This window comes from Nasonia vitripennis, chromosome 5 (genome assembly GCF_009193385.2).
Source record: "Nasonia vitripennis strain AsymCx chromosome 5, Nvit_psr_1.1, whole genome shotgun sequence".
NCBI lineage: Eukaryota > Metazoa > Arthropoda > Insecta > Hymenoptera > Pteromalidae > Nasonia > Nasonia vitripennis.
In genome coordinates, this window is record NC_045761.1 from 21,015,410 (window position 1) to 21,026,824 (window position 11,415).

The 11,415-nt window shown below is 39.4% G+C and overlaps 3 protein-coding genes across 5 annotated transcripts; all 3 read left to right on the forward strand.

The window, feature by feature from the left end:
• The first annotated feature begins 134 nt into the window (after positions 1-134).
• LOC100124106 (RNA-binding protein spenito) lies at positions 135-6,629 on the forward strand. 2 transcript variants are annotated; one of them, XM_001607908.6, is made up of 3 exons: positions 135-674; positions 2,210-2,722; positions 2,813-6,629. In XM_001607908.6, exons 1-3 carry the CDS (start codon positions 550-552, stop codon positions 4,395-4,397), a joined length of 2,223 nt encoding a protein of 740 aa, XP_001607958.2. In that variant the 5' UTR covers positions 135-549; the 3' UTR covers positions 4,398-6,629. The 2 variants fall into 2 exon arrangements, with proteins under 2 accessions (XP_001607958.2, XP_008207561.1); XM_008209339.4 differs by having other exon boundaries at positions 2,210-6,629.
• A 1,613-nt stretch (positions 6,630-8,242) lies between these two features.
• Positions 8,243-8,599, forward strand: LOC100124105 (39S ribosomal protein L42, mitochondrial). Its single transcript, XM_032600652.1, has one exon. The coding sequence runs from the start codon at positions 8,243-8,245 to the stop codon at positions 8,597-8,599; it is 357 nt and encodes a 118-aa protein (XP_032456543.1).
• Positions 8,595-11,389, forward strand: LOC103316309. 2 transcript variants are annotated; one of them, XM_008209462.4, is made up of 3 exons: positions 8,595-9,342; positions 9,418-9,970; positions 10,162-11,389. In XM_008209462.4, exons 1-3 carry the CDS (start codon positions 9,211-9,213, stop codon positions 11,352-11,354), a joined length of 1,878 nt encoding a protein of 625 aa, XP_008207684.2. In that variant the 5' UTR covers positions 8,595-9,210; the 3' UTR covers positions 11,355-11,389. The 2 variants fall into 2 exon arrangements, with proteins under 2 accessions (XP_008207684.2, XP_031787099.1); XM_031931239.2 differs by having other exon boundaries at positions 8,595-9,970.
• Positions 11,390-11,415: the final 26 nt, after the last annotated feature.

Sequence of the window (11,415 nt, forward strand, 5' to 3'; positions counted from 1 at the left end):
CACCATTCAAATCCACCGACTTTTCCCGCCGCGCAAAACCGACGCCTCGCGCGATCCGGCAACGTCGCAAAGCCGCGAACAGCGAACAGGAAGCCGAAAAAAAGGGGGCCTCTCTCCCCGCTCCCCGCCGTGCGCGCGCAGCGACGCCATATTTGCTGCCGCAGTGTCCGCAGTCGCAGGTATACGCGCTCGCACCCGTACGGCAGAGAGTGGCTGCGCCCACAGGACTCACATCAGGAGGATCCGGACGTGTCTCGGCGCCAAGCAGTACTGTGCACTCAACAAGATATTCAACAAAGTAGCAGCAAAGAATCTTCTGCAAATCAACGTTCACGTCACCAGCAACCCGTATCCTCCCGCACACGATATAATCACACGCAGAAGAGCACAAGAGGAAAGCTACCCGTGTGCGGCGTCATCAGCGTGCGGCAGACGGAGCAGAGAAAGAGAGAGAGAGAGAGATAAAGAGATAGTTGAGTGCGAGAGCGAGAAAGAGAAAGAGAAACAGAGCATTGAGTGTGAAGCTCGGTCCGGGCATCGTTTGCGTTGATGATTGGAATTCCGAGAGACGACAGGCACAAAATCACGGTGAAGATCCGCAACAACATGAAGCGTAGCTCCAGTCGAGACTCGCCACCGCCTCGCGTCAAACGGGGCAGATCATCGATCGGACGGTGAGTTGAGTTCAGTTGAGTTGAGTCAGTGCATCAGGAAAGTCATCGACGTCGTCGTTGTATAAGTATGTCGCTCGCGCGCGCGCGACCGCGAGTCTATGAAAGTCTGCTTATATAGTGTTGTTGTTATTGTTGTTGTTCCTAGCTCTGGTGATCAATCGAGTTCTCCGTTTTGCTATATTTGCAATAATATGAGCATACAGCTGTGTGGGTGTGCGTGATGGGTGAGAGTACACAGTGCGCGTACACATGATGTTTCGAAGGGGCAACACCTTTCGCTGCGACGACCATTTTGCTTCGAAACAGCGAGAGACGCCGCGCTATCCTTCCCTCTCGCTCTAGTCTTCTGTGTCCGTTCGCGCTCTGTCTCTCTCCTTTTCGCTGCGCGATGCTGTGCTCGCCGTATGCACACACATATATAAATATATATATACACAACTTGCTCTTCCTTCCCCTCGGCGGTTGTTCGCGGACGCGCTTCTCTCTTTCCATTATATATATATATATATATATATATATATATATATATATATATATATATATATCTGTTCGAGCCAGCGGAATTTTCGAGAACCAAGTGCAGGCTTCGCGCGTTCGCGATAATCTTATGTGCCATTGTTGACTTGTTCAGTGTTACGTTTTTCTGGTTAAACTTGTGTACACGAGGAGGAAAGGGCTTTTCGTTGGTTTGAGTTTGACTGCTGCTGAAGGAAAGTGGTGTAGATGACGGTAGTTTTGAGGAGAAGGAAAAAAAAGATGAAATGTTGGTTTGTTTTGTTCTGGAGATGATCTGGTGATAACGGAGTGATATATCGAAATTTCTGTGGTTTTGTTATAAAAAAGTTGGTGCTCCTAAATCAGTTGTGCGCATAACGTCAAGAAGTTACTTTTGAACCAAAAAATTTTGATTATCGTATGCAAAGTGAAAAAAAAAGAAAGAAAAAAGTCTTGGGAGCAATCTCAGTATTGGCTATGATAAAGATTAACTGCAGTTTTTCCAAGTTTTAGTTAGTGAAAGTTGAGGAAAGAATAATAGTAGTAAGGTTTTTGTGTTGAAAAAAAAAGATAAGATCTTTGACTGAAGTATGTATATACATTATATTCTCTTAGCAAACCAGTTCATGTACAGACTTTGACAAGTTTGTTTTATCTAACTTCACTTTTTTTTTACAATTTTAAATTAAATCAATACAGCACTATATGATAGGAATTCAATATTAAAATTCATAAAAATTAATGTTCCATTAGCTATTTTTTTTGCATTTTTATTTTATGTGCACTCCAAACTTTGAGGAAGTACATATCTCTAAACCAGTTTTCCATAATTATCTAGTAACCAATGTTCTATTGAAAAAAATTTAAATAAATCTAAACTTTTCATTCACACTTTTATGTGAAATTCGAATAAATTTTGGAACTTGATTAATTTAAAGTCACTTTAAAAGCCCTGTTATGTCCCTCTTAATAAAATACATATCAAAATATTTCATATCTTATCTCAAATAATTCATTGAGAAATTCTTTTGCATCCTTAGATATGAAGATTCAAGCGATGAGCGCATAACACCTGAGCGGATCCGCCGACGCAGTCGTGGTGCCAGGAGTCCATCCCCTCCACCCCGTACAAGATACATAGAATCTAGCTCTCACCGAGAGGAGTATCCTAGGCCTCCTCGTGAGATTCCTGCAGAGCGGCCATACAGCTATAAGGTTCTTTGTGTCAGTGGAATCCATCCAAAAGCTAGCGATGAGTCTGTGAAAGAAACCATTTACAGGGAATACAAGAAGTTTGGAGAATTTTCCATCAGAATAGCCCATGAACTTGATGATAGAGTGGCCTATGTGGTCTTCCGCAGCCATGAAGATGCAAGAGATGCCAAGTATGCAAAACCGAGAATACCGATTTATGACAAACTATGCGTCGTCGATTCCGTCTATGAAAGACCTGAAGCCTATACTAGACGTCCAAGATCTGTTACTCCACCCGATTACGACCGTTACTATGCAAGATCGCCTGGCCCAACTGATAGACACAGGCCCATTGAAAGGTATGACAGAGTTTATGGGCCTCCAGTGGGTCTACCCCCAAGAGAATTGCGACGAGATGCTATACCTCCTCCTCATCATGATTTTGTCAGACCGCCGCTGCACCACGGACCACCTCACGTTCATCCAGGTCCTCCACACCACTATGGACCTCCCAGGCACATGATGGTCCGTCACCCGGTTCACGGCTTTGAGCGAGTCGAGAACAAAAAGGACAAGTTCCCTAATTACCTCCATCACGTCCAACCCGAAGATGACCCACTGGCTACTCGTACGCTCTTTGCTGGAAATCTCGAGATCAACATCACTGAAGAAGAGCTGCGCAGAATCTTCAGCAAGTACGGCATCGTCGATGATATCGATATTAAACGTCCTCCACCGGGTACCGGTAATGCATACGCCTTCGTACGCTTCCAAACTCTAGATATGGCTCACCGGTGCAAAGTGGAACTGTCCGGTCAGTATATCGGCAAGTTCCAGTGCAAGATCGGCTACGGAAAGGCCACCCCTACCACCCGAATCTGGGTCGGAGGTCTCGGGCCCTGGACGTCCGTGGCTCAATTGGAGCGCGAATTTGATCGATTCGGAGCTATCAAGAAGATCGATTACATCAAAGGGGACAGCAACGCCTACATTTTATACGACTCTATTGATGCAGCACAGGCTGCCGTCAAAGAAATGCGAGGTTTCCCGCTAGGCGGACCAGACAGAAGATTGCGCGTGGACTTTGCTGACGTGACACCCGGCTTTGGATTCAAAGCCAGGCCCTACAGCGAGGACAGCGCTGAGTTCAGGGCACGACCAGCCGAATACGAAGCTGGCTATGATCCTTACGCTGCCGAGAGCGAGTTCAGCTATAGCTCGTCCAGATCCGGCTTCCGAGGCCGAGGCTCCGCCTCCTACCATGAAGGACGTGGTGGACGCAGAGGCGCTTACCGCGGCACTTATCCTGAGGGTAGCTATCCGCGCGAAGAGGCTGATTGGCCCAGCGGCCGCAGACCACCAGCTGATGCTGACTACGAAATCCCCAGAAGCGGTAGGAGATCACTATCGAGGGAACCTGGCGTCGACAGTCCCAGATCCAGATCGCCCAGAAGACGTCACGTTGATTCAGACTCTGACTCCGAAAATACGAGAACGGGCATGCTCGGTACCTCGCGTACTCTGCCCGATGTTGCTCGCAAGTCGATTGCAGTCTGGCAGGGTGCTCTTATTCTGAAAAATTCGCTATTCCCTGCTAAGTTCCATTTGACCGACGGTGACACAGAGATCATCGATTCTCTTATGAAAGACGAGGAGGGTAAACACATGCTCCGTATTACTCAGCGGCTGCGCCTTGATCAACCAAAGCTAGATGACGTCTCGAAGAGAATCCAAACTTCGAGCTCGCACGCTATATTCTTGGGCCTTGCGGGCTCCAGCGCGGCTATCACCAATGACGACGCGAACGTACAGACGCGGCCATTGAGGAACCTGGTATCATACCTGAAGCAAAAAGAAGCCGCCGGCGTTATCTCGCTTCTGAACAAAGACACCGAGGGCACGGGTGTACTCTACGCCTTCCCACCCTGCGCCTTCTCCACAGACCTGCTCAAGCGCACCTGTCCCAACCTCAGTGAAGAAGGACTCAAGGAGGATCACCTTGTGATTGTCGTGGTTAAAGGCGGTAGTGCTTAAGATATTAGTAGAGACGGTCTCGTTGATCAATTCCTTCTTTGCGTTGTGAGGGAATCGCTACGAACGCCCAGTTTGTAAGACAGGCAGTTGAAGGACTCAGAGATATTCGAAATCTAGAAGGAGACATGTTTACACACAAAAATTTGTTGGGCCTAGAAGCTTGCCTCTTAGAGCTGACTCCTTTTGGATTTCGAAATTTTTCGAAATCTTGAACTCGATTTGGAAATGACGAATTTTTGTAATTTTTACGCGAACGCATTTCCAGACTCTGGAATTTAGGACCTCTCTTCTATAGGGTAAGGAAAGGAGCAGAGGCTTCTGTGCGTCTAAGTAATAGAGTAACCCATTTCTAATAATGAATTAAGGGACACCTGTTAAAATAATTTTACAGCTATTAATGACTTATCATTTATTACATTTTTTTTAATTTGCGAAAATAACGCAAAGACAATAAACTATTATTAACAACTCCTTAAATACCGAAGGCTTGTTTCACATTAGCTATCAATAAAAAGCCACAAAACATAAAATTTGTAAAATAAAAATACGTCTAATTTTAATACTATTTAGAATGCAGTTTCTATAATTTCATAACGAAGCAAGGTTTACTATGTGAAAATTCGTATAGTATCATAATTTTGTATATATGTAAAAAAAAAGTGAAAGATAGACGAATAAGAATTTTTTAATAAAAATGTTCGGTTTTTTTATTCAACATGAAAGTATTCCTCTCTGCAAAGAAACTGAATACTATAAATAGAAGTTTTGAAAGAGTTACTGATCAAGTGTGCAAGTATATCAATCTCTTTTATTTGAATAAAAATTCGTAAGTAACTAGCGACTTTTTTGATTTTCGTTTTTGTAAATAAAAATATTTTATAGGGTGTCCTTTATATTACTAGCAATATCAGACAGATGTATCTTTAGTTACGATTTTTTAAGAAATATTAAATACAAGAGCGATGAGTATCTGTAGCTCCATCATGGGGTTTTCCCATGGCAAGTATCATTATTTATACTGACTTTCACAAAATTATACTTTTGTGTCTGGGTCTTATTTGTACTTCCGAATAATGTGGCAGCATTTTTTTATGTGAATAAAATTTCTGTTATGTATTGATGATTCAATATTCTAAAATATATTTTTTTATTGGAAAAGTACTTTATTTTGATTGCTACTCCGTAATAACAGTTTTCTCGCAAAAAAAAGTTTCACTGAATTTCTGAAATTAACCTTTTTTGCTGCTACTTATTCGATAAAATTTATCTTCATAACTACGAAAGAATATTAAAAAAGAAATCGTCACCGAAAGGTCTTGTAGTCTTTATATAACAACGCCATTACTTACAGTACTACTGTAATCTCAAAATATAAAATAAGTGAATATTTGTTTTATATAAGAAACTTTCAAAGTTATATGTACACAGTTCTTTCACATATTCCTTTAACGTTGATTTTAAAAAGACCTAAAGAAGCATAAATTTAAAGGTGAATTAAAAAAGAAACATTCACCTTGAATTTTTACCAACATCAACCAAGTTCTCTTAATGCAATGTAGTTCAGTTCTAAAAAGATAAGAAGTTTCATATCTTCATATATGAAGTTAATATCAATCTGAAGATTATGTGAAAGATCTAGATTGACTTACTATGTATAAAATAATCTATAACTATCTTGCGACGTATTTTAAGCATAACTTTATAATTGTACTATAGAGCAAACTAAATGTAACACATTGTGCAAGAATCATTAGTGAATATTAAATTAGTATGTTCTCTATCTTTGATTCTTAGCTGTACTTGTGTATAAGTGAGGTAGTGATAAATGACTTTATCAACTATTTAGCTATGTGAAATTGCGCAAAAGCCAATTATTAAGGCTGCAAAAATTTAAAAAATGTAAAGTTTAAAATTACCCTTCAAATGTGGGATTCTTTGAAGTTTGAGGTTTAGTGCAAACAGGACTAAATAGACAGTGCTATGTGGTAATTTTAAAAATTATAAGAAAATTCATAAAATTTCAGAAAAGATGTGTCTAGTGATGTAAAAAAAGTGATTGTGTCGTTGCTTCTGAGCACCTAGCAGTTTTCCTGTGACAGCTGCTTAAGCCTTGTATATTCGTATTAGATCAATGGAAGGATCAATATTGTGCTCAGTAGCGATTAAAGGTGCAGTGGTTTTAAGTGTACCTGGTGATCTGGAAAAATAGATGCCGTTATGCAGACAAAAATACCTAATGTGTTTGTTTTTTTTTAAGTTCTAAATCCTCATCGGAATCCTGACCAGAAATAAAAGATTGAAACAAAAAGAAATAATTGGCATTCTTACAAAAGTTAAATTTGCTGATAAAGTTTCTAGTTTGTTCAAGTGAAAACAAAATGTGCTGTGATTCAATAGTTCTATTAGTTGCAAAATTTATTATAATTCACTAGTTTTTCTTTAGCTTATTAGTGCTTGTGACTAGTAAAGTTTTATTTTTTGTTTATTTTCTAAATTCACTTTTCAATTCTAAAACTTTTGGTGGACTCTGTGACTTGTGTTTTTCAATGAAGCAGTGTCCCAAGTTAACTTTTGATAATTTACATAATGACTCTAGCAAAGCATTTCAAAAGACAGTTATACAAATAATTCACTAGTTGTACTTTTTTATTTACTAAAGACAATTTTTATATGCAAATGACTGGATGCTAAAATAATTAGACTCATGTGATAGTGGGGTTTTGTGACACACTAGTTTTGAGTGTCAGTTGATGGTCGAGATAATACGGGGTCCTTTCATAGAGTTCCATTTGGTAAGTAATATTGATGAAACAAGTTAGTTTGTTTCAGATCTGGATCAAGGGTGAGAAGAATGAAGCAAAAAAAGAGAGAAATGTAAAAAAATTATTTTTTAATAAATATTTTAAAAAATATATATATCTATATATATGTTGATGGTTTTTTGCATTTCCTTTCCATCCGCATATCCTTATTTCATTTATATGCCCTAGAAGTAGTTAAAAATTCTAAATTATAAAAAGCTTGTATCATTCAGAACAGTTCAACATTTCTTATGTAAAAAGATGAATTATTTCTTCAAAGATAAATATTTAATTGATCCATTGTCTATGTCCAAGCAATTTCAATATTAAAGTACTTATTCATTTTACAAGATATTCTAGTGCGGCGAGTCATAATTATTGATTAAAAATAATTTAGGATTCTTATTTCTTGAATTTTAAAAATACGATTTCAGATTATTTTTCTTTTTTATCTTAAAGTCAATTTTCTATTAATTTTTAATTGCTTTCATACGACTAGATTCTTATTTTTATCATTTTTATTTTCGTTTTATATAAGTATTTTGTTCGTATAAGTTTCGGAGCGTTTTCAATGAAATAATCGAATACGCGCACATGAGAATTGACGTAATCCAAAATGGCTGCTAACCTCAGAGAGAAAAACTAAACTGTTATAATTATTTCGTCACTAAAAAGAGTACCTGTAGATGATTTTGATATCTAATACACAGTAAGTAATCTTCAAAAAATTTTTTACTTTAATTTCAATTCAAGCTAGTGATCAAACCGTTAGTAACTCAATCTGTTCGGTGTTGAACAAATCATAACCTAAAATTTAATGTTGTTATTGTATATTTATGAAATTCAACCGCAATTCTTTCCAAATTCACAAAACCTTCTATTTGAAATGTTATATTTTGTAATAAGGTATAACACTGATACTGTATATTAAAGCTATTTTATATAAATATGGAAAAACATAGAAATGAAGTCTATTTAAATTTTTGTTTTTAAATTACGATTCATAGTTAATACATCATAAAAAAGACTTTAACTCGTTTATAGATGAATATTGGACTAAGATTGTTCAGAGCAGTGCAGAAGCACTCCTCTCAAGTTCGAGCATACAGCCAATTACCACCAGAGTTGGTTGTTTTCATGAACAATGAAATGATAGTTTGCTGGCATCCAGAACAAACATTTCCTTACGAATGTTCAAAACCGTTGCCTGTCAGAGAACCAGAACCAGAGTCAGTGTTGAAAATAGGAGAAGCAGAAGTCAAGGCAATGTTTAAACATCCAAAAGCTGATTTAATACCCGAGGAGCTTGGGAGGATAACGTATACTTGTAAGCATAGGTGGTTCCCTAAGGCACGTTCTAAGAAGTATAAAAATACTGAACCTGATAGACCATACTTGTAAATTGTTAAAATTTTCGCAATCCAAGAAAATCATTGTACAATAAGCAGTTTTTATAAATATATTGTTACATCAGTCCCAGTATAAACGTTTTTAACTGATTGTCCCAATTTCTTTTATACAACCTAAACAAAATATTTATATTCAAAATCTTTGATTTATACTTTTTACCGACACCGTGAAGACGTTTGCTATTACGTATAGAGTACAATTGCACAACATTTTTTCACTATTTTTATTTACTGAGCGTTAAAATATTTTCACTTTGCGCACTTTTGCATTATCGCGTAATTTTTTCAGTAATAAAAGTGCGATATTTTAGAAGCACTTACCACCCATTAGTTGTAACATTTTTCAACGCGAAATATATAGTAAGGTATACAGCATGTGTTGATGTAAAAATTGATAAGTCAGTCCTATCAAATGCATTACATAATTATAGTATAGTCAAGGTCATATTCGATATAATGATTCGTATCGGCTTCAGTGCGGTATTTTGAGAACCTCGTCTGTAGAAGCAAAGTCAGTATGAAATTTTTTTTAAAATATACGAAAGGACACGTCACATGTATGCGTTTCTTAATAGAGCGTATATTAAGTAATTAACGCAAAATATGAAATTATCAACAATCATTACCGTTATAATCAATCACGTGTACATTTCGAGCATTTTCAAACATGCGTCGAGTCTAAAATTCAAAGACTACATACAACTCAAGAACACCATGAACGACAACGAGTTCGAGGTAATTAATTTTCCGCCCGTTAAGTTATCCATCAATTGTAGCTTATTGATAAACTTGTGCATTTATTTTCCAAAGGTGTCGCTTTTTAGCCGCTGCTTTTCCAAAGATCGGGAAAGAATAGTCATAATAGGGAACTACAGCATTTTCCGACCGAACTCGTACCATCGATCAACCGTTTCAAAGGACATCGTTGTGCTCGAAATCAAGAAAAACGAAAGCTTAAAGGATTACAATACGAAAGTAAAATACTACACGCTGCACAACAGCAGCATGTCCAACTCGCTGCCGGCTCACAACTTCGTCGTGGCTGAATTCAAATTTCACCATTTCAAGCTCGCTGTGATCAAGTTGCAACGTTCCATTTGGTGGAACGCCGGTGGATTCTTTCTGATCAAAAATACGCTGATTTTCGACGGTTGCAAAAACGCCCCCGCTATTCTGGACTTCATGTGGAGGCTTAATGTTCTCTCGACGGTGTACGTCTGTCGCGACGAAAATTATAAGCTGACTTTTTACACTTACAATCCTTACAACAGCAGAGCTCCGAAATACTGGTCGAGAGTTGGAAGGTACTCGAAAAACGGCGAACGTCCGATAACTCTGTTGAAAAACTCTCGGGATTACCCAGGTATGTATGTTCGCATTCCGTTGATTAATATAGAATCTCCGAACGGCAGTATAGTTCTCCTCGTTAGCATGTAGTGACTTGAAACCTCGATTTTATCTCTTATAGCGTAACTATTTATATATCCAGCCAAATCGAATAATTACCGATTTTAGATAAATCGTCGTAAACAATGTATACCGATCTGTTCGCAGATTTCATGCCAGCTTGCGACGTGCTGAACTTTGACAAAACGATGAGCCTCGAAAGGTATCCTGTGAAGCTCTGTCGCTCCGCGAGGCACAACAACACGAAGCTTGCCGTTTCGATCTACGAAAAATTCTCACACGACATCTGGGACCACTTGAAAGCGAGCAAACAGATCTTTGAGGTTCCCGACGACTCGATCGGTACCATAACCGAAGGCGTCGCAAACGGCACCATAAGCGACACCCTCGAGGGTAAATACGACATGCTAATGATCGACGATTACGAGAGAGAAGCTTGGAGGAACACTCTCAACACGTTCATAGTGTCCGGCATGTGTTACGTGACGGAGAAGAGAATAAAACCGATCATACACCGGCTGATCGGTTCGTTATCCATGGGTCTCTGGCTGTCGCTTTTGGCCTTTATCTTATCGACGGCCACAGCCTTCACTCTGATGCTGAAGCACAGCTTTACGGAGAACGTGATCAACATCATCCGAGCAGTCGTGGGGACGTCGATGCTGAACGAGCCGAGGCGCTGGTACCGCAAGGTCGTTTTCATCTGGCTCATATTCACCTTCATGATCGTCAACTACTACCTGCAGAGCCAGATGAACGCGATCCTCACGGAATTGGAGAGATACTTCGACCACATCGAAAGCTACGAAAGCTTGAGCGGCCACAAGTACGAGATCTACAGCAGCGAGTACTTCAGGCAGTACTTTTACAACTGGGATTTCGGCAAACGGATCCAAAGCGTCGACAGCGTGTCACACTGCCTGAAACTGATGTGCGACAACAGGGTCGTCTGCATCGACGACTGCGTCGAGATGAAGTTCAAAGTGAGGGAAAGTTTGAATTACCACATCTCGCGGGACGTCGGCTTCAACAGGTACAACGTTCTGCTGTTCAGGGACGATTTTCCCCTGCAAACCCGTGTCGCCACGCTGTACCGAAGGTTGTTCCAAAGCGGAGTGGTTTCGGCTTATCAAGTCCAGCAGTCGTGGTATTTTCTCAAGGAGAGGATTGCCCAAACGTACAAGTGGATGCCTCTGAACAAATTCGAGTTTCCTTTTTACTTTCTGCTTTACGCTCACGCCTTCGCGCTTCTCGTGTTCACCGCGGAATTGCTTTTAACGATTGATTACACACGGTTTACAGGACTGTTTTTTGAAAAATCAACGAATGTACGTATTTGACTTGGTTTAATAAACTACAGCTTTTACCAAATACGCATAATATATAACTCACTCTCGCCGT

Bases quoted from the DNA above. Each gene is read 5' to 3' on its own strand.
- LOC100124106 (XM_008209339.4), top strand. From the start codon at position 550: ATGATTGGAATTCCGAGAGACGACAGGCACAAAATCACGGTGAAGATC. The intron at 675-2,209 runs GTGAGTTGAGTT...TTGCATCCTTAG, and splicing joins GGCAGATCATCGATCGGACG to ATATGAAGATTCAAGCGATG.
- LOC100124105 (XM_032600652.1), top strand. From the start codon at position 8,243: ATGAATATTGGACTAAGATTGTTCAGAGCAGTGCAGAAGCACTCCTCT.
- LOC103316309 (XM_031931239.2), top strand. From the start codon at position 9,211: ATGAAATTATCAACAATCATTACCGTTATAATCAATCACGTGTACATT. The intron at 9,971-10,161 runs GTATGTATGTTC...ATCTGTTCGCAG, and splicing joins AAACTCTCGGGATTACCCAG to ATTTCATGCCAGCTTGCGAC.